The 25,347-nt window shown below is 45.5% G+C and overlaps 1 protein-coding gene across 1 annotated transcript in view; it reads right to left on the reverse strand.

The window, feature by feature from the left end:
* Positions 1-24,727, reverse strand: part of LOC117354985 (oocyte zinc finger protein XlCOF6-like) — a gene marked incomplete at its 3' end in the record, with an annotated part of 46,748 nt that extends 22,021 nt beyond the window's left edge. The window contains exons 1-3 of the mRNA XM_033932943.1: positions 24,535-24,727; positions 20,857-20,983; positions 15,911-16,030 (exon numbers count right to left, since the gene is read on the reverse strand). Coding sequence (XP_033788834.1) covers positions 15,911-16,030; positions 20,857-20,983; positions 24,535-24,558 — 271 coding nt within the window. The remainder of the gene's footprint in view (positions 1-15,910; positions 16,031-20,856; positions 20,984-24,534) is intronic.
* Between the last annotated feature and the right edge of the window lie 620 nt (positions 24,728-25,347).

A 25,347-nucleotide genomic window follows, 5' to 3' on the forward strand; every position in this document is an offset into this window, starting at 1 on the left:
TGGAATATTTGATCCTTTTGTCCCCTTATGTTGGAATACCCTTAGACTTTGCCATTTGAGAAACACACAAAGATATGTTAGCCTTCCCTTCCTTTAAGGGAATTAAATTAGCTGGGAAGCTCAATCGATCTTTTGTTTTCAAGTTTGTAGAGATCTGGAATGAACTTCCTGACTCCATTAGGCTTTTAGGCCAGCTGCATTTATTTCGTCAATTCCTGAAAACTTTGTTGTTCTCGCAGTTTTTAAATGGTTTAATTACAGCCTCAACGAAATGATAATATTCTAGTTATTTTTCTTATGCTTTTAATATGTACTTTAATTTTTAATTAGTTCTTCCTTCTCCTATGTTTTCTGCAATGTACTCTAGTCTTAATTATATGTGAACCAAGTCGAGCTCCTCTGGGAGTTGACCAGGTATATAAACCAAAGATTAGATTAGATTAGCATATAAAGCCTGAATCGCATCCAGATAAAAGCCCTGGAGACCTATATGGGCTAAGGTAGGAAACAAGAATGACCAATGAATACTATCAAAGGCCTTGGAAGCATCCAAGCTAACAAAAAGAGGAGGGACATGATAATTGTGACAATGAGCCATGACTAATAAAACCTTGCGTACGTTACATACCGATTGGTGCCCGCGAACAAACCCAACTTGGTCCCCTTAAAATACATCCGGGCCTGGAGCCTTTCTGTATTTCTGAGTTTTTATTGCTTTTTGAAGTTCCAAAGCCCAGAAGGGCTGGTTTAAGCATTCCACCATTCCCTCAGGTAGTCACGGCATCCCAGATGATTGCAAATAGTCTATGATAAGATCCAACGGCGTATCCAGTGGCAATTCATATAACTGAGCAAAATAGTCATGAAGAACTTTCGCCACCTCAGATGTCCAGGAGACCAAGTTCCAAGTTTCAAGTTTATTAGCATTTGATGAATCGCTTATAAAATATTTCTAAGCGATGTACAAGTTAAAAACCGCCAGGTGGTGGTCTCACATATATATTATACAAATTAATCATAAAACAAACAATTGACATTTAAACAATAGGGATAGAGACAAATATGAATACTGTGATAAGCGGACTATGCCTGCTAGGAGTGTCCCTAGCTCAGATTCTAGGTTAAGTCCTGACACAGTTCAGAATCTGCCTTTTTCCCCATATTCTGCCACTCTGTCTGAATTTCCTGCTAGGGCCAGTAGAGGGAGTAAGAAAGCAGCAGTGCTGAATTCCCATCCCCCTCTGAGTCACAAGATGAATCTCAGGAAATCCTTTTCACCTGAGGGTTGGGGGCGGGGCTGCAAGCTATTTTCTCTGAAGGCCAGGCTCCTGGGGAGACAGAAGGGAGAGGAACAGCAAGAGGGAAGGTCGCAAGGCTCAGGGTTGAGAGCTCCTGATGGCAGACCAGCTCCAGAGGACATGGAGATTACTGAGGCTGAAGGAGAATTGCCTACCAGCCTGAGTGAGGAACCATTGGCTATGGATTTTGAAACAAGCCCTGAAGCCAGTGTTGAAATGACTCCTGAATATACTCCCATGGAAGTTTGCACCACAAAAGCAAGTACTATTTGAATTTTGCTGAAGTTTGTTTTGGACTTTTCTTTGGATTGTGCTGTCTGACTTAATCTTACTCAAGTTAAAGAGTGGATTGGAATATGCTAAGTTAAGCAAGGACTTTTCTTTTGGAAGTTTGGAAGTTTTCTTCCTTGAAAGTTAAATAATGTTTTTTTTTCTTTTTGAAATTGAAGCATGCTTGCTGTGCTGAGACAGTGGGGTAAGCCCCGTGTTACGTGGTGGGATAGCGGGCCTAAGTTTGGGCAAAAATAAGACCACACGGAGCACACTGTCCTTCTTGCCTCAAGCGGCTGAAGAAGCCAGTACTTTTGTATTGTCTGGTGATTTTGATTTTTGGGAGAAAAAGTGTTTTACTTTCCTGCTTTGATTAGGAACTCTACTTGGACTATAATTGGAATGAGAGTTTGTTTAAGTTTGATTTTTTTTGAGTTTCTTAACCAGAGACTTCTTTTTGGAACTTTGTGCTTGATGCTATGAAAGTTTTGTAATCCTGACAAGCAACTTATTGTTTTTCTTCATTTTGAACAATTAAATACAAACCTGTATTATTGTTTGAAGGCTGTCCTTTTTCTGAAACGTAAAAAATAAACTATCCTTGTGAGACATGAAGCAACTCACAAGAGTTTAATTGTGACCAACATTCCCAGGCCCTCTGCCTGGAGCGTGCGGGTTACATAAGTGGTATCAGTTTTGGGATTAATTTTACTGCCTTCATATGAGACTGTGATAAGGGACAGTATTTGTTTTCTAATTTTGGAGTCCTTTGAGGAACTATGCTAAGAAGATTAAAGCAGCAAGCCAAGAACTGTGGGAACTGCTGAGGAGATCGTGGCAGCGAGAATCTGTGGAAGTGGAACCAGGAACCGGAACCGAGAGAGCCCAGCTGTGTGCTTGAAAGCCTTGCCGGTTAACAACCCAAATGCTCAGACTCGTCAGTCTGTCCGGTAAGGGTACCTTGGGGACAGCTGATTGAGGATTCTGGGTTGGTAGCTTGGGCGGGAGCTGGGACTAGCTCTCTCTAGAGTGGGAGAAAAAAAAAAAAAGAAAATCCGCACTTGGGTTTCCTTGTCTGTGTTTACTTCACAGGTTGCAACATGGATCTGCAGCAGCTGTTTACCCTGTTGGCATCAGAGCGTCAGAAACAGACCGAGGACTTGAAGGTCGTGCTGCAAGCGAACCAGGATCTCTGGCGGGCGAGTCAGGTGGAGTCGGGTCGCAGGCATGAGGAGCTGGTGAACGCCATGGGCGAACAGACCAGGACATTTGCTCAAGTCCTGCAAGGAACTATGACTAGTGCTGCAGGCACAGGAGGATTACCAACAACCGGGGCTACAGTAGGACCAAACTTTCTTAACTCCATGCAGCTGTGTAAGATGGGACCTACCGATGCACCCGATGATTTTCTAATGGCCTTTGAACGGATGGCCGGAGCAACAATGGGCCATGAGGCTAATACCATGTCTTGCTGGAGCTGCACTGACAGCGTATCAGTCTCTCAGCCCTGAGCTTGCTAACAATTATAGGGCCATTAAAAACCACATCCTGGACTACCTAGGTTACACGAGGGAACATTATAGGCAAGAGTTCAGGAGTGCCCAGTTAGGGGATAAAGAAAGGCCCAAAGCTTTGTTGCATAGACTGAGGAAGTTAGTGGAGCGATGGCTACAACCCTGTCTTTTGGATCCTCAAGCCATGCTTGCAGAGATCTTATTGGAGCAATTTTTAGAGGCTCTGCCAAAAAGCCTCAAGGCATGGATCCAGAGACAGGGAAGTCACCCATTAGGGCAAGTGATTGAATTGGCTGAGGCATACATTGACTCTAACACTTCCTCAGGGTCTGATGGGGGCACACAAGGGGAATCTTTCGTTCGAAAGGGACCCATCACTCGGGTGGGAGAAGGATACCCTAAGCCCCAGGGATATAATCCTGAGACCTCAAAGAAAGCCCAGGAGGTAGGAGGCCCCAGAAAAAACCCTATGACCTGTTTTAGGTGTGGTAAGACGGGACATCTGCAAAAACAGTGTAGGGTGAAACTGGCACTGACTACTTCTCGGGTGGGAGACAAGACCTTTCCTAGACCCTATCAGGTGTTTGTTTATATAAAGGGCTATAAAGTAAAGGGCTTGTTAGATACGGGAGCGGAACAGTCAGTGATGTCCCGAATGTGTTGGGATAGAATTAAGCAGACTGGCTCCTTTGTTAGACACACCACGAAGGTCTCTATTGTTTGTGTCCATGGGGGCAAGAACTCTTATCCCCAATATAAGATTCCAGTGAGGTTCAAGGGAGATGTAAGGTACCTGAATGTGGCGGTGATTCCCAATGCCCCGGCTCTCCTGGTCTTGGGACGGGATTGGGCAGGCCTCAAAGAGGGCATTCAGGGGGAAGGATCCCTTAGACCTCAGGGTAAGGAAGAAAGAGTGGGGCGGGTGCTTTTGGCAAGGGAAGGACCACAGCGGCGTCCCTGGAGAAATAGGCCTAACAACTACTTTCCTCAGCGAGAAGGAAGAACCTATTCTCATTGGAGGCCTGTGATCCGGTGGGCTCCTTTGCCCGAACATGCTTGTACTCCTACTCAGGCTTATGATAGGGCAGCAGGTTGCGACATCTATGCAGCCAAGGAGGTAGTGGTGCCGGGTGGGGGAAGAATCTTAGTTCCCACCGACATACAGGTATCTCCTCCTCCAGGGTCTTACCTTAGGGTGGCTCCGCGCTCAGGTCTAGCTTTAAAGCATTCACTAGACGTAGGTGCTGGGGTGATTGACCCGGATTACAGGGGCAATGTTTCTGTTCTACTAATAAATGGTGCCGATACAGAATTCCATGTTAAAGAAGGGGATTGCATAGCACAGTTGATCTGTGAACGTATTTGGCATCCTAAATTGGAAAAATGGAAACATTTGCAACCGACACGTAGAGGAGGAAAAGGTTTTGGTTCCTCTGATGAGCCTGGTGTCCGAGCCACGGGTTTGGTAGATCCTGAGTGTCCTCCATCTGATCTAGATTCCCGGATGAGTATGGAAAGAGCAGTAGAACAACAATTTGGGAAACTGCAGCGGGAATTAGATCAGGGTCAGGAGGAGCAGAAGCGGCTATGGCAGCAAGCGTTTCAGGAGGTTGAAGGGAGTCTGAGTGACAAATTACGAAAGGCCCTTTTATATCAAGACCGGTTATTAAGATCTACCCTGGAAGAGAACTTCCAACATTGCCAAGAGGATCTGCAATCTCTTAAAGAAAACACTCAGGGATTGAAAGAGCAGATTGGGCATATGGAAGGCCAGGTAGCAGGACATCAGGATTCTACACCAGTGGTACGTGACATCGCCTGTGCTGTAGGCCAGGTATGTGAAGAGGTTAAAAAGGTGCAAGTACAAGTTAAGCAAATGGGCAAGGAAGAGCTTAAAAAAATGTGTGATCTGATTACAGGCTTTGGATCTAGGGTGGATTCCTTAGAAGAGGGCTTCCTACTTCTGATGGATCCAGAAGCAGTAGCTCAGGCCCACGAGTTACAACAGCGGGGTTTCGATCCCTCAGTGCCCAGTTCTTACTTAGGAAAGAAGGGCAACCGTAACACAAAACAGTAGATTAATGGTGATGCTTTATCTAGGGTTGGGGAAGAAGATTTGGGCAGAACCAGGTCCACCCCTAGCAGACAGTTAAGGGGGGAGGTATGTGATAAGCGGACTATGCCTGCTAGGAGTGTCCCTAGCTCAGATTCTAGGTTAAGTCCTGACACAGTTCAGAATCTGCCTTTTTCCCCATATTCTGCCACTCTGTCTGAATTTCCTGCTAGGGCCAGTAGAGGGAGTAAGAAAGCAGCAGTGCTGAATTCCCATCCCCCTCTGAGTCACAAGATGAATCTCAGGAAATCCTTTTCACCTGAGGGTTGGGGGCGGGGCTGCAAGCTATTTTCTCTGAAGGCCAGGCTCCTGGGGAGACAGAAGGGAGAGGAACAGCAAGAGGGAAGGTCGCAAGGCTCAGGGTTGAGAGCTCCTGATGGCAGACCAGCTCCAGAGGACATGGAGATTACTGAGGCTGAAGGAGAATTGCCTACCAGCCTGAGTGAGGAACCATTGGCTATGGATTTTGAAACAAGCCCTGAAGCCAGTGTTGAAATGACTCCTGAATATACTCCCATGGAAGTTTGCACCACAAAAGCAAGTACTATTTGAATTTTGCTGAAGTTTGTTTTGGACTTTTCTTTGGATTGTGCTGTCTGACTTAATCTTACTCAAGTTAAAGAGTGGATTGGAATATGCTAAGTTAAGCAAGGACTTTTCTTTTGGAAGTTTGGAAGTTTTCTTCCTTGAAAGTTAAATAATGTTTTTTTTTTCTTTTTGAAATTGAAGCATGCTTGCTGTGCTGAGACAGTGGGGTAAGCCCCGTGTTACGTGGTGGGATAGCGGGCCTAAGTTTGGGCAAAAATAAGACCACACGGAGCACACTGTCCTTCTTGCCTCAAGCGGCTGAAGAAGCCAGTACTTTTGTATTGTCTGGTGATTTTGATTTTTGGGAGAAAAAGTGTTTTACTTTCCTGCTTTGATTAGGAACTCTACTTGGACTATAATTGGAATGAGAGTTTGTTTAAGTTTGATTTTTTTTGAGTTTCTTAACCAGAGACTTCTTTTTGGAACTTTGTGCTTGATGCTATGAAAGTTTTGTAATCCTGACAAGCAACTTATTGTTTTTCTTCATTTTGAACAATTAAATACAAACCTGTATTATTGTTTGAAGGCTGTCCTTTTTCTGAAACGTAAAAAATAAACTATCCTTGTGAGACATGAAGCAACTCACAAGAGTTTAATTGTGACCAACATTCCCAGGCCCTCTGCCTGGAGCGTGCGGGTTACAATACGTAGGAAAGGAGGGAAAAGTTACAATCTCTTTATCTGTTGAAATTAACATAAAAGGAAAAACACAATAGGGAATGAAGGGGATTGGAAAATGTGATAGTCTTTACTAAATGTAAAGGGATTGATATGAGACGTGCTATGTATCAAAGGCGTCTTGAAACAAAAAGGTTTTTAAAATTTTCTTAAAAGATAGAAGGTCTTTTTCAATTCTGATATAGTTTGGTATGGAGTTCCATAGTGTAGGGGCCATAACGGAAAATATATCATTTCTTCTTGTGTCCACCACCAGGGGAATGGAGGGCAAGAATAGGCTTACGTCCCGATTGGATGTCAATCAGACAAGCTAACAAACGACCAGGTTTGTTACCAAAACGCTGAAAGCAATAGCGATGATAAGAGGCCCACTTCTGAGTACAAGATTGTAAGAGAGAGTTAAAAGTGGCCCGAGTCATTAAATATTGCTCCCTAGTTTCTGCCGAAGGATGAGACTTCCCAACTCTTCCATGCTTCCAAAGATAAACTTATGCTATTTTCAGATCTTAATTTCCTTCCTGGCAATATAACTTCAACAAAATTTGAAAACATCCAGGGTCTTTATGATACAAAACCGGATGTACAATTGATAGCACTTGAAATTGCACTCTCTGCTGTATAGGGAGCTAATGCAACCGTATATGGCCATTTGGGAGAGGATGGGCTGGGGAGGGCTTCAATGGCTGGGAGGGTGTAGATGGGCTGGAGTCGGTTTTGATGGAGATTTTGGCAGTTGGAACCCAAGCACAGTACCGGGTAGAGCTTTAGATTCTTGCCCTGAAATAGCTAAGAAGGAAAAATTTAAATTGAATCAAGTTGGGCAGACTGGATGGACCATTCGGGGTTTTTATCTGCCATCATCTACTATGTTACTATGTTGTGTAAACAATTAAGTTTTCAAATCTTTCCGAAATTGTTGTAACTGACCTAACAATCTTAAGGAATCTGGAAGCTTATTCCAAATTTCAACCAGTTTAAATGCCATAGATTTACTAAGCTTCCTAGCCGGAACCTGAAAAAATATTCAAAGGAGATCAAGCAGAAAAAATAATATCCATGGAGGTAAGCCTTGAAGACGTACGCAAGCAAATAGATAGATTAAAAACTGAGAAAACTCTGGGCCCGGACAGAATCCACCCTAGGGTATTGAAAAGAACTAAAGGAGGAAATAGCAGAACTACTAAAGCAGATCTGTAATCTATCCCTGAAAACAGGCGTGATCCCGGAGGACTGGAAGATAGTTAATGTTACACCCATCTTTAAAAAAGGATCAAGAGGTGACCCAGGGATTCCACTGGAGGCGGTTTGAGAGGCGGATTGAGATGGAAAAGTCCTTTCATGAATCTAGAAACCACAGGATGAGCAGAGAGAGGTTTCCTTTAAAGAGGCTGATGGAAAGCAGCAATCGCACTAAGATGGACTCGTATCAAAGTAGACTTGAGGCCAGAATGAGAAAGGTGCAAAAGATAGTCCAAAACTGAAGATAAGGAGGAATGTTGCGGCTCCTGATGATGAGAAAAACACCGTGTAGAAAATCTAGTCCATTTTTGGTGATAGCATTGTCTAGTAGCAGGCTTTCGTGAAGCTTCCAAAACATCCCTCACAGCTTGAGAAAACTGGAGAGGAGTTATGATGAGAGATACCAAGCTGTCAGGTGTAGAGACTGCAGGTTGGGATGAAGCAGAGATCCCTGATGCTGTGTAAGCAGCGAGGGAAAAACTGGTAGAAGGTAAGGCTCCCTGCTGCTGAGTTGAAGTAGAAGGGAGTACCAAGGTTGTCTGGGCCACCGAGGAGCAATCAGAATCATGGTGGCATGGTTGGACTTCAGCTTGACTAGAGTCTTTTGAATGAGAGGAAATGGAGGAAACGCATATAGAAAGAGATTCGTCCAGTCCAGAAGAAAAGCATCTGCCTCGAAGCGATGAGGAGTGTAGATCCTGGAGCAGAACTGAGGCAGTTTGAAGTTGTGGGGGGCTGCAAAGAGGTCTATCTGAGGCGTTCCCCACTGAGAGAAGATGTGATGAAGGGGCGTGGATTGGAGAGTCCATTCGTGAGGCTGTAGTAGACGACTTAAATTGTCTGCTAAGGCATTGTCTGTCCCCTGAATGTAGACAGCTTTGAGGAAGGTGTTATGGCGAACAGCCCAATCCCAAACTTTCAGAGCTTCCTGATAGAGGGAGGCCGATCCCATGCCTCTCTGTTTGTTGACATAATACATGACGACTTGGTTGTCCGTGCGAATGAGGACTACACGGTCGTGAAGCAGATGCTGAAAAGCACTGAAAGCATTGAAAATCACCCTGAGTTCCAGGAGATTGATGTGGCACTGGCGGTCTGTACTGGTCCAATAGTCTTGAGTACGGAGACCACCCAGATGAGCCCCCCAAGCGTAAGTCGAAGAGTCGGTTGTGAGAACCTTCTGATGGGGGGGCGTGTGAAACAGTAAACCTCTGGATAGATTGGAAGAGAGCATCCACCAGCAAAAAGACTGTGTCAGAGCAGGAGCGAAATGGATGTGTCAAGACAGAGGGTCGAAAACCTGCGACCATTGAGATGCCAGGGTCCACTGAGGAATTCTAAGGTGAAGTCTGGCAAAAGGAGTCATGTGTACTGTAGAGGCCATGTGGCCCAGAAGAACCATCATGTGTCTCGCCGAGATGGACGGGCGAGAGGACACCGAATGACAAAGATGAGAAGAGCTTCCAGACGCTGCTGAGGGAGGAACACTCTGAGTTGAATAGTATCCAGAACAGCTCCGATGAATGGAAGAGTCTGAGAAGGTTGAAGATGGGATTTTGGAAAGTTGATCTCGAATCCCAAACTCTGCAGGAACCAAATAGTCCTCTGGGTCGCCAGGACGACTCCCTGAGACGTGGAATCCTTGTTGAGCCAGTCGTCCAGGTAGGTAAACACCTGAAGACCATGATTCCTGAGCGCAGCGGCCACCACTACCAGGCACTTGGTGAAGACTCTGGGTGACGAGGCCAGGCCGAAAGGGAGCACTCGGTATTGAAAATGAAGATGTCCCACCCGGAATCTGAGGTACTGACGGGAGGCTGGATGGATGGGAATGTGCGTGTAGGCCTCCTTGAGATCCAGAGAGCATAACCAGTCATTCTGCTCGAGGAGGGGATACAGAGATGCTTGGGTCAGCATGCAAAATTTTTCTTTGACCAGAAACTTGTTGAGCACCCTGAGATCTAAAATAGGACGCAGATCGCCCATCTTCTTCGGAACAAGGAAATACCGGGAGTAAAAACCCTTGTTCTGCTGAGCCAAAGGAACTGGCTCGATAGCTCGGAGCTGCAGCAAGCTTGAGCTTCCTGAAGAAGAAGGGCGGTCTGGGCCGAGGTGGAAGGATACTCTCTTGGAGGATGTTCTGGAGGAACTTGATGGAATTGAAGAGAGTATCTCTCCCTTACGATGGAAAGGACCCAGAGGTCGGTGGTAATAGTCGTCCATCGGTGGTAAAAATGATGGAGACGACCTACAACAGGGGGAAAAATGGGAAATGGCAGAACGACTGAGGTTATGCTTTCTAGGAGACAGTCAAAAAGGCTGAGGAGCCTTAGGTACAGCAGGTGGCTGAGGTTTCTGCTGCTTCTGAGGATGTTGCCTCTTGACAGGCTGACGAATGACAGGAGCCTGTTTTGGTGGAAAACGCCATTGGTAAATCAGAGGCGGGCGTGAAGGACAAGGAGGAGCTGGCTTTGGCTTAGGATTGAGAATAGATTGGAAAGACTTCTCGTGGTCCGAAAGCTTCTTGGTTGCTGCCTCTATGGACTCATTAAAGAGGTCAGTGCCTGCACAAGGTACATTAGCCAGCCGGTCCTGCAGATTGGGGTTCATGTTGATGGTCCGGAGCCACACCAGGTGTCGCATGGCCACCGAGCAAGCAGTAGCCCAAACAGACAGCTCAAAGGCATCATATGAGGACTGAAGCAGTTGCAGTCTAAGTTGATGCCAGGACTTCCTGGTATTCAAAATGTGCCCGAGAATCCAAGTAGGGCATGAACTTAGGAAGGATGGAAAGAAAAACCTCGAAATAGGTAATGAAATGAAAGTTGTAGTTGAGGACTCTGGAGGTCATCATTGAGTTCTGGTAAATGTGACGACCAAATCTGTCCATCGTTTTGCCCTCCCTGCCCAGGGGTACAGTGGCATATACTTGAGAAGGGTGAGAACGCTTCAACGAAGATTCCACCAGAAGGGATTGATGGGATAATTGAGCACTATCAAACCCCTTATGATGGACAGTCCGGTATCTGGAATCCAGTTTCCCCGGAACAGCTGGAATGGAATAGGGAGTTTCCAGACAGCGGACAAAGGTTTGACCCAACAGCTTATGAAGAGGAAGCTTGAGGGATTTAGCAGGAGGTTGAGGGAGATGCATGGTCTCGAGATACTCCTTGGAAAATTTGGACCCAGTGTCCAGTTGCATGTCCAAATCAGCTGCATCTGACGTAGGAAAGAAGAAAAAGACAGCTGATCAGCCAAAGCCTGGCCTCGAGAGGGACTCAAGGATGTCGAGGCAGCTTGATCCAATGAAGACAGGGATCTAGATGGAGAAAAAGACCCCACCGTGTCCTCGAGATCCGGCAGTGGAACGGTTGAAGTAGACGGTGGAGAATACTGAATAAAAGGCTGCTTCCGATGGGGCGAGGCATGCCTGGATGTGTGCTTCGAAAAATGTCTCGATTGATGATGCGAGCTATGCCTCGAAGCAGGCCTCGACAAAGGAGGCGAATGTGACTTCGCTGTGGCCCCCAGAGAATGGATGGGGCTGGAGGCGGTGGATCGAAGCAGAAGTGGTTGGGTGGAAGAACCACGAGGCACTCGCAAAGACTCGGGTCCTTGTATCGAGTGTATCGGTTCCAATGGAGGCATTGGCAAAGACTCTGCTCCTTGCGATGCATGCATCGATGCAAGACCAGACACTCGCAGAGACTTTGCTCCCTGTAGAGAGTGTGCGTACGACTGAGGCACAGGAGGCGGCTCGTACTCGCGGGAGACCTCCGCATGCCCAGGCTGGATTTGAGAGAGAAGCTTCGGCCCTATTGTGGTAAAGAGCTGAATGAATTGCTTCTCCAGTAAGGCATGGAACGAAGCCAGCAAGGATGGATCCGTCTTCAACGGGACCACCTGCACGGGCTTCGTGCTCCCTCGAGGCAGTGTGAGAGTGCTTGGACTTAGAAGCCTTGGGCATTTTAAGCACTACCAGGGGAATGGGCAGCTGTGCTATCTGACCTGAAGAGACAGAAGAAGGCACCGCAGCCGGCGTCGAAGGCAGAGCCGGTACAAACGAAGCAGGTTTGATGAGGCTCGGAGCAGAAGGAGTGGAAGCCTGGAGAGCCTCGGATGAGGTCGATGGTGAAGCACCCTTCGATGACAAAAGCTCCATCGAAGACTCCATGCTGTAAAGCTGCTCCCACAAGATGCAACGACGCTTGAAAGCACGGGATGTAAGTGTTGAGCAAGGCCGGCACAATTTCGGTAGGTGTTGAGACCCAAGACACCGAAGATAGCGTCGATGAGGATCCATCGGGGAAATCGCATGCTGGCACTTGGAACACTTTTTAAAACCAGTCGCAGGCCAGGACATAGGCCAAAAAAGCTCCGCCGCAAGATCAAAGCCGCGGGGCTGCGGCCACGTGGCCTGCCCGGTCGAACGGATGGAAGAAATTTTTTTTTTTTTAACAACAAGAAAAGTACGACAAAAATCAACGACTTGAGCATGGGCATTGGACGCCTGCGCACTCATAAAGCTGCAGTTGCCAATTAAGCTGCTAGCTTTCACTCAAGGTGTGAAAAATAACCAAAAACATGGAAAATGACGCTAACGCAAGGTTTTACCAAAATATAATAATTATGTATTTATTGTTTTTATTTTTCAATCATGAAACTCAAAAGAATAAAGCATAGTTGCGTTAATGGGAGGTCGTTATAGTTGCCAAAATGCTGGCCTTCTGATAACAAGCTCAGCTGTATACTTCGAAACTCCCCATTATATACCTTTGGCTCAGTGTGACATCATTGGCCCGTGGGCCACCCAAAAACAGAGGTGGTCTTTTTTTTTTTTTTTTTTATAAATCTTTATTCATTTTCAAAAATTACAACAAGTGTCCAACATTCTTTCAGAAATACCTTAATTCATCACTTGACATTCTTATTTGTATTAATCCAAATAAATAATTATATAAGAAACTCACCCCTCCCACTCATATACCAATAAATAACAACTATCAATATATTATCCTTCATAATCCCACCCCCCCTTATCTTATCCAATATTCTGGTGTTTAAGATGTCTGATCACTAGAATAAATCGTCAATGGCCCCCAAATCTTTTTAAACTTATTATAATTGCCTTGTTGCAAAGCCAATACCCTTTCCATTTTATAAATATGGCACACTGAATTCCACCAAAAAGTATAATTTAGTTTAGTATAATCTTTCCAATTCCCTGTAATCTGCTGAATGGCAACCCCTGTTAATATTACTAAAAGTTTATTATTATTAGCTGAAATTGGTGGTCTTTAAAGTTAGACAAAGAAAATTTCTCTACGTTTAAAAGTTTCAGAAATTACATTTGTTTTGTTTACATTCATTTCTGAATATACATTAACATTTTATAACATATCCAATATTCCTTTTATCATTCTTAAAACTTATTTCAGACAATCTGCTAGTATCAGGCAAGGTGCTGAAATGTTCTAAGCCTGCTTTGAACAACTAAGTTTCATGTTACACCTACAAACAGTGCTGAAAATTGGTCAGCCTTGGAGAAAAAGGAGAACGAGAAGGAGGGGCTGTTTTCCCCCTTTCCCTGAGCTGACAGTTTCAAATTTCATTGATCTTCACACAGAAGCCTTCCTATGTTAGAGACTGGAACAGCAGTCTCTGACTCTAAGTTAACCATTTCCGGATGTTGTGTTCAGGATTTTTCCCTTAGTATTTTCATTTTTTAATACAAAATTCTTTCATCCATCCATACTTGGGCCCAACATTCATAATTTCATTCAGAACTCGGTCATTAATATTTAATATATATTATATCTTAGTTTAGGATACGTAATCTAATATGCGCTTCCTACCCAGCCTAAGGCACATCTGGTATCAATTAGAACCAAGATGCTAGGAGCGGGAAACCTGAACAAAGACAGAGACAGAGAGTCACTGACACAAAATGGAGTCCAAGACACAGAAGATATAGAAAGACAGAGAACAAAATGGAGTCCATGTATATCCTGATTTCCTCCATGATCTAGCGTAATAGCAAGTACATAAAAAGAATATTATTATGCTTTCCCTTAATATTAATCTGTAGTGTGTTTTTCTGGCCTTGGCTACAGCCATAATTAGATTTTTTTATTCACCAGTTTTTCGTACGCTTCTATTTGGGTGTGGCCTTAACTAACACATATGCTTGTATCTGACTAGAGTTACCCAGAATCATATGAAAAGCAGGCTCTTTTGTAGAAAAATTCCACAAAAATACAGCACTATAATGTCCTGATGTCCATTCCATTACCATCCCATAGACATCACCCCCTACTGGCCACGAGCCACTACTGCTCAGACTCTGAGAAAAATAACCCAAAACCGCGGACTTAAGAAGGCACAAGTGAAAATACTTCACGCAGAGAGTTGAAGACGGACTCCGTGGAAAAGTAAGAACTGAGGAGATGCACCCTGTGCTGGGCGGGAAGGCACTTGCACATGCGCGGTGCGGGCGACTCAAAACTTTGAGTTTCTTCAAGCAAGACTGCTTGTGAGGCGTCCACATCGGGGCTCCGTTGGATCACGTCACCCACTTGTGAGAATACCTGCCTGCTTATCCTGGGATAATAATTGCACAAAGGTCAGACTTGGGCACAGTGATAGCATTAGTGGCAGAGGCAACCCCCTCCCCCCCACTGATCAGCTTCTCCTCCCCAGCTCCCCTCGCGTCTACATTATCTGAACTAGCCAGCTGCCATATGAAAATCTTCCAGGGTGCGTTTCGAGGCATTCCTTCTGATGACGAGCCTCTCCTTGATGTAACTTCTGGTTTCGCGAAACGGAAGGTTACATCAAGGAGGGACTCGTCGGCAGAAGGAAGGTCTTGGGAACAGGCTTCTGAAAAGTTTTCATCGTGGTGTAGTTTTACCTGAAGGAGCCAGTTGTCCTTCACTTCAGCTCCAGCTGTAGAGCCAGCCAACACCCCCCATCTCCCTCTGGTACAGCAATAGAGGCAACCACAACCCCCTCCACCACGGGGTGCAAGTTACATCAAGGAGGGGCTCGACAGCAGAAGGAAGGTCTCAGAACAGGCCTCTGAAGATTTTTCATCATGGTGCAGCAGGCTCCTTCAGGTAATGTTGGCGCAAGGGAAGATGGGGAGGAAATGCTAACCTGGGGGGGGTTTGCCACTGCTATCACGTACCTGTGGTTGTGGTGGTGGTGGGGTTGTCAGAATCATGGGAGGGTGCTGGCTGGCTCCAGAACTGGAGCTGAAGTGAGGGGTGGCTGGCTCCTTCAAGCTCCTAGGCTTAATAGACTACTGCAACATACTATATCTCCCCTGCCCAGCAACCATGATAAAACAATTACAAACAATACAGAACACAGCCCTAAGACTCATCTACTCGCTGAAAAAACACGACCACATCACAGAAGCATACCACAACTCACATTGGCTCCCAATACAAGCAAGTGTACACTTCAAATTCCACTGCCTAGTATTTAAAGCTATAAACAAAAGACAGCCCAACCTACTGGAACAACTGACTAACTCAACCAGACACAGGAGAACCCACACCCTATTCACTCACGCACCTACCAAAAATGTCAAACGAAGAAAAATGTACAACCTACTAGCCACCAGAGCAGCAAAACTGGACAGACAAATCCCAATTCTGCTATCCTCGACCACAGACTACAAAACCTTTAAAAAAGAAAAAACCCTACTCTTCAAAAAGTTCATTAAACCTTTATAACAGAACCAGACCCCCCCCCAAACTTCACCCAAAAACCATCTACATAGTAAATCAAAAATATTCAAACCATTCATTAGACATTTACTAGTATCTTGACAATTCTCTTCTAATCCACCAAATGTATTTCGGAACATCATGACAATTCTTGTGTAATCTGCCTTGAACCGTAAGGTAACGGCGGAATAGAAATCACTAATGCAACATAAAACTGCGCAACGATGGACGGATCTGGGCTGGGGGAAAAGACGTTTTAGACCCATGGGGGCTGAGGCTGGAGGGAAGTTACAGATAAACAGAAAGGAACCTGGATCTTTCCTCTCCTCCACCTCTCCAGAGCTAAGACTGTGTGGCCCATAGGTTAAGCCTTCACTTACAGACCAAGTGACTTATCCTCATCTATAAAGGGGTAGCATCCCCTGTAGTTCTCCTACAGAAAGTGTTTACCCCAGCCCCTCTTATTACTGCACTCACCTGAGCAGCTGCTTTTCACAGATTCTCTTTCCTCTGATTCAGGCTCACTCCTGATGTATGGCTCTTCCCCTCGTTTGATGTGGGATATAATCTTAGGGGTGAAGGTCAGAGAATCTATTGCTGGAGTAAAAAATTGCATTAAGTTTTCTTAAAAATTTTATACCTCATAGACGCTGACATTGTACATCTCATTCTCCAAGACCAAATTTGTGGCCATTGAGATGCTGAAATCTGATGCTTAATCTCAATGCTCCAAATATCCCTCAGACCATTTTTAGTTTTTTTTTAAATCAAATCACTAATAGATTTATACCACTGTGCGGCCTGGTGACCCAGAAAGTCCGCCTGAAAACATGAGACAAACTTGTTTTTTTTTGTTACATAGAGCTTTTTGGACCCCAGTTAGATTACAAAAATTAAATAATTCTTTGTCCAATAGGTGCTGGCATTGTAAATTGGAGGTAGGGACTTTGGATCATCTTTTATTCTACTGTCCCCATATCTTAGCCTTTTGGAACTCAATCTGGGATCAAATAAATTGTTTATTGGAAAACCATGTAGCGTTATCTTATGATACTGTGATATTTGGAATGTATATGAGAAAAAAAGAGTCAGATATCATCGTGTAATAATAAACTTTTAATGATCATGACTGGAGTTGCCATCCAACATATTACTAATAATTGGAAAGATTATAGTAGGCTGAATTTTAATTTTTGGTGGAATTCATTATGTCACATATGTAGAATGGAAAGATCAATAGCGATACAAAATGGAAATTATAATAATTTTATTAAAATTTGGGAGCCATTAACGTCTTTTTGTCATGATTAAATGCCATTTTTCTATTAGTTATACACCATATAGTATTGGGAGGGGGGAGGGATACAAATATAGGTTTTTATTATGAATGAAGGGCTTTGAAGGAGGGTGGGGAGAGGGTTACATTTGTATTTTTAGATTATAATGATAAGATATGCAAGTGCTCTGATTAATTGTGTTTATTATGATTGTTGTACACTTGATGAAAGTTTTAAAAATGAATAAAGAATTATAAAAAAAAAAAAATTTTATACCTCAGAAAAGTAACATAAACCTACAGTTACCAGACATCTGTGAAAACCCAAACATGTCCTCTTTTTCGAGGACATCCAGGATGGTATTTTGACAATGAGGCAGTCTGTCACTCCTGACTTCCCCTCCTCTTCTCTGGGCTAGCCGCTGTAATCGTATCTTCGGGAACCTGGCAGTAGCAGCAAGGTGAGCTTGCTATTGCTGATCTGCCCCAGAAGCCATCACTCTACAAGTCCCGCCTGTGCGGGAGCAGGATGTTACTCGTTGCTGCTGATGGCTGCCTGAAGATATGATTACAGCAGGCAGCCCAGAAAAGAAGTAGGTAGGGAAGTCGGGAATGACAGACTCCCTCATCTTTAAAAAAAAACAAAAAACATCCTGGATAGTCCTCAAAAAAGTCAGAAACTAGACAGCAGTGTCAGAGAGGGGAAGGAGCTGGGAAAATGGAATAGAGGGAGTCTTGAGAAACAGCATAAATGAAGGGAGGGAGGGCTGGAGAAGCATTATGGAAAGGAGGAAGTGCTAGAGAACAGAGCATGAAGTAGGGTAGTGCTGGATGGGAGGAGAGAGACAGAAATAGGAGGAGAGGAGTTTGGAAGGAGAGAGAGCGAAAGAGGAGGAGGGTTGGAAGAAGAGATAGAAAGAACCACTAAAAAGGTACAGAGGATGGAAAGAGAGACCAAGGAAATGGGTGGAGTGTGGGTGTCCTCTTTTTTGTCTTCATAAACCCTCCTTACTCATCTTTAAAGTCAAATTCTCACTCTAAATAATGAATTATCACCCTCATTTCAATATATGCAAACTTCTTCAACCCTGGAATAAGGTAAAACAAACACACTGAGCATGCTCAGACTGATGGGAGCTCAGAGAAAGGGCAGGAAGCCAAAATCATTTTCCCAAGTCCCTCTCCAGAGAAAACTTTCCAGCAAAGACTCAGCATTTTAGATTCTTTCTTTTCTGTTTCAATTAGGTTATTTTTTGTTATCTTTTGCAGCCTGTATCTTATCACCAGTATTGAAGATGAGATGGTCAATTATCACCGATCGGAACCCGAGATGCGAATTGTCTGCTGGTGGGGAAAATACCAATATCTGCTGTGTCTTTGTCCTGGGCTCCCGTCTGCCTCTGTAACCTGCTGATGCTTCAGGGATTTTTAATAGCCAAGGTATCTGTGTTCTCCAAAGAGTCTGCAATAAAGCTGGGAGAAGCCGATGTCTGAGTGTCTAAAGCTGAGTCTTCGGTTACTAAGTTAGACTCAAGAGATGTGATCGCGACAAGGACTTGGTGGAGCTCAAACAAAAGTCTGGAAGTTTTGGAAAATCAATTAAGATCTAGGAACCTGGAGATACTTAACTTTTACCTATGGAGCTGATTAAGAAATATGTTCTTGAAATCTTGGAGTTTTCAGATACTAAAATTTCCAAACTTTATTAGTGTCCTGATAGGAAGATTGTAAGGGATGCTGAGGGGGAAGGTCGGGATGTTTAAGATCTCCTGATCCACGGGACCCTCTGCTTTCTTGCAATCTTCATCTGATAATATTCCTACAGCTTAGTTCTTGTGGTTTAGCTGGAGGAGCAACATCCTTCCTTAAATTCCCACTATTGTTCTTGTTAGGTGCTCGAGTCCTAGCAACTTGATAAATTGTGGATCTTAAAAGAAAATCTGTTTTGTGCAAGTCTGGAAAGGTCCTCCAGCGTCATCCCCATGGTCGTTCTCAACATGTCCAGCCATCCGACTACTCGCCTGGTTCCTTCGATTTTCCCAAACACGATGTCCTTCTCCAGTGATCTCTCTCTTCTGATGTGGTGACCAAAATAAGACAGTGTAACTTCATCATTTGAGCTCCGAGTGACATCGCTGGTTTGATCTCTTCCAGAATCAATTTGTTAGTTTTTCTGGCAGTCCACGGCACGCTTAAAATCCTTCTCCAGCACCAAAGCTCTTGTTTCCGCAGTGTCCAGCTTTCGCATCCGTAATTGACCACTGAGAAAATGAGTGTGTGGACAAGTCTGATCTTCGTTTGGAGTGTTAACTCATTGCTTTTGAATACTTTGTCATGAGCCTGCACTGAAGAGCAACCAAGTGCTATTCTGCAGAGTATTTCCTCCCTGCTAGTTGCTTTTTTGTTTACAAAAGAGCCCAGGAGATTTCAGTCTCTTTTGAAAATTAATAGAATTAGCACATGCTAAATGTTGAGTGTCCTATTTTATGCCTAAGGGCCACGTGGCATTTAGTGGATGCTAAGATTTATTAAAAAGGCCTCTAAGTTACTAATACAATTCAACCCCCCCCAACTAATCCACTAAACCCTCTCGCAATACACCTTTAACTTCTGTTGCAATACTCCAACATGGCAGACTGTGGCTCTCTACAGCCCACCCCCCTATTCTAGTCATTGGCAATCCAGCCTGTGTATAGAAATCCACTGGGCAGTGCTGTTTCTTCTACTGTCCAGATGTACGACTTGTCCTGAAAGAGCTCTTGACCTCCTATTTCTCCCCCTTGAACATTTATGATTTCAAAGTGTTTGACCATCTCCATCTCTCCCAGCCTTCTGTTTAATAATCCTTGGAAGAAACCACACTGCAACATAAATTTAACTTTCATGTTTCCACTCCTGATACAATCCCCATCATTTTTCATCCTTATACAAAGTCTGTTGCCTCATGGCTGCAACTTTAGCCATCCATGAGATCTCCTCCTGTTTCCTCAACGCTCCCTCCTGAACAGGTAACGCATCCCCTCTCCAGTGTCTCTCCAGCTCGCTTCTAGCTGCCACAAGATAATAATCTGCAATATTTAGTTAGTCTTCTCGGTCTGTGCCCCGCTTCCCATCCAACAGACAAATCACGGGTCCAACTCCAGAACATCACCCATTATTTCTTGTACCTGTTGAACTACCACTGACCAGTACTTGCAGGCCTTAGTAAACATCCACCACAAATGGTAAAAATCCCCATTTGCTCCGCAGTCCCTCCAACATCTTCCATCTCCCCTCTGATGCCACTTATGAAGCTTAAGTCCATTTCTTGATTCCTTTGTCCCGTCTTCCCTTTCCCATTAATTCCTCAAATTTAATGGCTTCCTGCACATATCCCTCTTCACGTCTCAATCTGTATATAACTATTCACTTGTAAAAAGAGGATAAAACCAGCAGCTTCCAGATCATAATATTCCCTCATGTTCCAAATTCCCCTCGGCATTCAGCGTTCTGTAGTCACTTGACCCCTTTGCTTCCTTCCTGTGAAATTCCCTAAACATAATCCCAAGCACAAATTCTGGATTATGTCCAATGGACATCAGCACAGTAATTGTCATCTAACAGTGTTTCCCTCACTATGTCCCAGATATCCAGTTTTAATTGAGTGATTGGGTTTCTACTTACCTCCTCTGTATGGGCCAAGCAGCTCACAACCTATCCTCTGTCCTAACATTTATAATTTTTTTCCAGAACTTTTTCTCACTTTCCATGCGACATGCTACGAATGCCTGGAGTGGAGCTGCCCAGTTATAGCCCTCCATGTGCCAGATAGAGAATGACATAGGGACAAATTCCCCATCCCCACAGAATCTATCTCCATCCCCATCCAGTGCCCACAAATTCTGTCCCTGTCCCGTCCCTGCAAGCTCTATCCTCATCTTCAAAAGCCTTGAACACTTATGATTTTAAAGTGTTCAAGGCTGTGCAAATGAGGTCAGACCTTGCAGGGATGGGGATGGGACAAATTTGTCCCCATGTCATTCTCTAGTGCAGGACAGTAAGACCCTCATGGTCTCATTTGTGTTCATCACACGAGACAAACATAATCAAAATTATCTCTATACTGGTAGTCCACTACTGCCAATAGACATGCAAATGTATCCATTACCCAGTGAGAGCAGGGTCTGATAGTTGTCCTTCATCACCTCCCTGTACAGCTCCTTCTGCTCTTCATCTAAATACTCCCACTCCTCCTGGGAGAAAGAGACAGCGATGTCCTCAAATGTCACCTGCATCTGAAACAGAAACCAGAAATAGAGAATGACACGGTGGTTATTACCTGTGGCTAGCCGCAAGTAGCTGCGGGTAACCCGCCGAAACGGGGAAAGAAAAATAGTAGTCGCTGCGGGGACGGGGACAATCAAGGATCGCGCGGTCCAGCAGCCCCCACCCTCCCGATCGCAGTGTTTAGCCAGCTTCCTCCCTCCACCTCACCTTATATGCAGAGTTTGCCGGCTTTCTTTTTCACCCAGCGGCACACTTTCAAAAAGCCGCGCACACAAGCTGCTCAATTGTTCAATTTTCTCCTCTGCTGCAACTTCCTGTTTCCGGTTGCATCTGAGCAGAAGATTGAACAGGCGCCTCCGGTATGTGGCTCAACGGCGATAGTGTTTCTGTGTCTATCCTATTTGCTCATCTTCTTGCCGTTGGGGAACAGAAGCGGTGTCTGTTGTGGGCGTTGGTGGTCGCACCTGGTCCTCCTGCTCTCTGACAGCTGAGTTAAAGTCTGCGACCGGGTTCCGCGTGGGATCTGGGCTTGAGCCGGAGTATGGAGACTTCGTGCAGCAGGGGCCGCCGGGGGTTGCGGATTTGACGGCAGGGTTCAGTGCGGCCCGATGTAGTGCAGGCGCGTCCTTCCACTTCCAGGCTTGTACCAAGGGGGGGCTTTCGCAATCTCTGCTGACTGCTCCGAGGGATCTGGCGTTTGCTATTTATGCGCTATGTAATATTTAATTGTAAATTTGGTGATTAATTTCTTTCTTTGGCATTTCTCAACAGAAAATGCTCACCTCTTTGAGGATACACCCAATAAAAAGTTTGAAGGTGGGCTGGTGGGGGGGGATGACATTAGTCAGCACTGCAGTGTCGTGACCTCACCTAGGAAGATATTTAGTGGCTCTCCTTCAGCTCACTGGATCCAAAGAAGTCCCTGACTTAAAAATTAGTGAATACCCACTATACTAGACAATACCTACTGACCCAATGACTTTATGGTTGTCCTCCTTTTTTTTATTTTTTTAACCTGCTGGAGAGAGCTTTCCAGGAAGCATTCAAAATAGATGCCAGTCTAGGGACCTGCCCACATCTATTATAACCGGCCTGGAAAGACATAGGGCTTCTTTATAATGTTACAATGTGTAGGACATATCCTCTGTTACAATAGGATATGTTTGATATTAGAGAATGACACGGTGGCTGTTACCCGTGGCTAGCCGCGGGTAACCCGCCAAAACAGTGACCAAAAAAAAAGGTCACCGCGAGATCGGGGACAAGGCCATTCACCGCCCCGTGGAGCGGTGAATGGTTAGCACGGGCCGGTGAATGAGCGTGAACGCGCAGTGAAGAGCGTTTGATCTGGCAGCCCCCTCTCTCCTGCCGGCCAGCCATGTATCTCCCTCCCTCCTTTTCCCTCACCTTCTCTTGTTGTTGATACTGGCGATTTCTATAAGGCTATGTGCTGTATTACAGCCGGAGCCTTGAAGTTGCGTCGCATTGCCTGCTGGGAAAGTCTCCTACGACGCAACTTCCTGTTTCCGGTTGCATCGGAGGAGACTTTTCTAGCAGGCAACCCTACGCGACTTCAAGGCTCCGGCTGTAATATGGTGCATAGCCTTATAGAAATCTCCAGTTTCAACAAGAGAAGAGAAGGTAAGGGAAAGGGAGGGAGGGAAATCCATGGCTGGCTGGCAGGAGGGAGCTGCTGGACCGTGTGAAGAGTGCTGGGGATGGGAGGATGGAGAGGAGAAGACGCTGAAGTCCATGGAAGATGCGAAGGGATGCAGGGCTTCATTTGGTTTCATCAGTAAGAGCAAGAAAATGGGGCCAAAATGTAAGAATAGTGAAAATGGTTAACCACACTGACAAGATCCTCAAAAGGTTAACCAGCCAGGAGAAAAAAAACTTTTTGAGGATCTTTTCATCAGTAAGAGCAAGGAAATGGGGCCAAAATGTGAGGCCATGTGCTCAGTGGTGGGATCAGCCCTGCCTCACAGAAAAATCAAAACCTCCTCAGAATTGTGGTATGGGAGGAATTGTTGCATCCTTCCCTGCTCCCTGGAAACTCGGGTAAGGTGGGCCGCATCCCCACACTTTCTGCTTGCTTGCCTGCCCAGGGTTCCCGGGGGGGGGGGTTTCTTTCTTTGCTCCAGTGTCCGGTTGAGCTAATCGCAAGGGAATCCAAGATCAGCTATCATAAGTGTACTAAGTAGGGAGGTAGATAGATAAGCCACGCGAGAGGAGCTGAAGGGTGGTAGAAAGGAACAGATGGTGAAGGAGGGAGGGAAGGGTGGTGGTGGAAAGGAATAGAACAGACATTGAAGGAGGGTGGAGAGGAACAGACCCTGAAGGGAAATATGGAAGACAGATTGGGGAGAAGACAGATGCCAGACTATGGGGGAGTGGAGGGAAGAAGATGGGTGCTAGACCAATTGGGGGGGGGGGTGAAGGGAGAGGCACAGTAACAGCAAATGGAAGACGCAGAGAGAAGACGCACAATGGATGGAAGGAATTGAATGAGAAGATGTGGAAAGCAGAAACCAGACAACAAAGGTAGAAAAAAAAAATTATATTTATTTTCTTTTGCTTTAGGATAAAGTAGTATATTAGTTGTGTTGATAAAAATGTATAAACAAAGCCCTGCCAGCTGAACATCTCTTTCTCTAGTTCAGCAGCAGGAACTTTGATTTATAAGAAAGGAATAAGCTAAATATTACAGTACTAAGGCTTATATGGATGCTGCGGGGATGGGGACGGGGCGGTGAATGGGATGGCAGTGATGGTGACGGTGAAGGGAATGGCGGTGAAGGAGACGGTGGGCCGGGGATGGGGACAGATTTTTTCCTCATGTCATTCTCTAACCAGAAACACACTCAGCCTCTTCCAGCACTTCCAGAAAGAGGCCTCCCAGGGTTGATGCTTATTAGGGTGGAGGGAAATTTACATTCACACAGTCCCAGGGTAGTTGTGTTTGAGAAGAGCTGCCAGTGCTGGGGCTGAGTGAGGCTGATGTTTCTGGGTTTAAATAGTTCACAGCCACCTAACACACAATCCCAGAGTATCTCTCAAGGGCAGATGTACAGAATTGACCTTCACATAACCCACAGTCCCAGGGTAGTTGTGTTTGAGAAGAGCTGCCAGTGCTGGGGCTGAGTGAGGCTGATGTTTCTGGGTTTAAATAGTTCACAGCCACCTAACACACAATCCCAGAGTATCTCTCAAGGGCAGATGTACAGAATTGACCTTCACATAACCCACAGTCCCAGGGTAGTTGTGTTTGAGAAGAGCTGCCAGTGCTGGGGCTGAGTGAGGCTGATGTTTCTGGGTTTAAATAGTTCACAGCCACCTAACACACAATCCCAGAGTATCTCTCAAGGGCAGATGTACAGAATTGACCTTCACATAACCCACAGTCCCAGGGTAGTTGTGTTTGAGAAGAGCTGCCAGTGCTGGGGCTGAGTGAGGCAGAGGAAGATGCTTTGGGGTGGATAGAGAGGATTTCAATCCCAGAGGAGGGTTCTGGGCACTGAAGGGTTTCTGGGTTGGTCTCTCTCCTTTCAACAAGACCCACCTGGGCAGAAGCTCCTGCAGCCATTTCCCAGGATCAGGCTTTGCCTCTTGCAGTGAGCGGGAACCGGAAGTTTCGGCTCAATAGCAGGAAGAAGACAAGACTCGTTTCCTGGAGGATGATGACATCACCAAAGGGGCGGTGCTTGAAGCCGAGGAGTTTCTTCTTGGCTCTACCCCTTTCAAGAGCTGATTGGTCAGACAGTTGCTGGGGTGGGAGAGAAATGGAAGGTTCCACCCACTAGCTCTGAGAGGAGGATTTTCAGCTCCCGGCACTGATTGGTCAGACTGATCCTGGGGCGGGGACAGGAGTTGAAGCGGAGACGAGGAGAATCATTGCAGGGCTTTGCCTTCTTCAGGTAGGAAACGGACCCCTGCTGCCATTCTCCTGCCCTGGCTCCTCCCTCCCTGCACAGACCAACTTGTTATGGAAGGGAGGGCGGAGATGCAAGGCCATGGACCTTCTTCCCATGCTGGCTGTCAGGAGGAGGATTGCTAAGAAAAGGCTGGAACAGGAGGAAGAAAAGGAAAAGAGAGATAGTTGGACATGGGCAGGAAAGGAAAACAGCACACAGGGGCAAGAGAGGGAGAGAGGCGACAGAGAGAGAGATGCTGTTGCATGGGGAGAGGGGCAAGAGAGAGAGATGCTGCATGGGGGGAGAAGAGCAAGAGAGAGACATAATGCATGAGGGAGAGGGGAGAGAGATATATTTTGCTGCATGAGGGGAGAGGTGCAAGATAGAGATGCTGCATGGAGGAGAGGGGAGAGAAAGAGAGATTCTGCATGGGGGAGAGGGGGGAGAAAAAGAGATGCTGC

The sequence above is a fragment of the Geotrypetes seraphini genome, chromosome 2 (genome assembly GCF_902459505.1).
Source record: "Geotrypetes seraphini chromosome 2, aGeoSer1.1, whole genome shotgun sequence".
Lineage (NCBI taxonomy): Eukaryota > Metazoa > Chordata > Amphibia > Gymnophiona > Dermophiidae > Geotrypetes > Geotrypetes seraphini.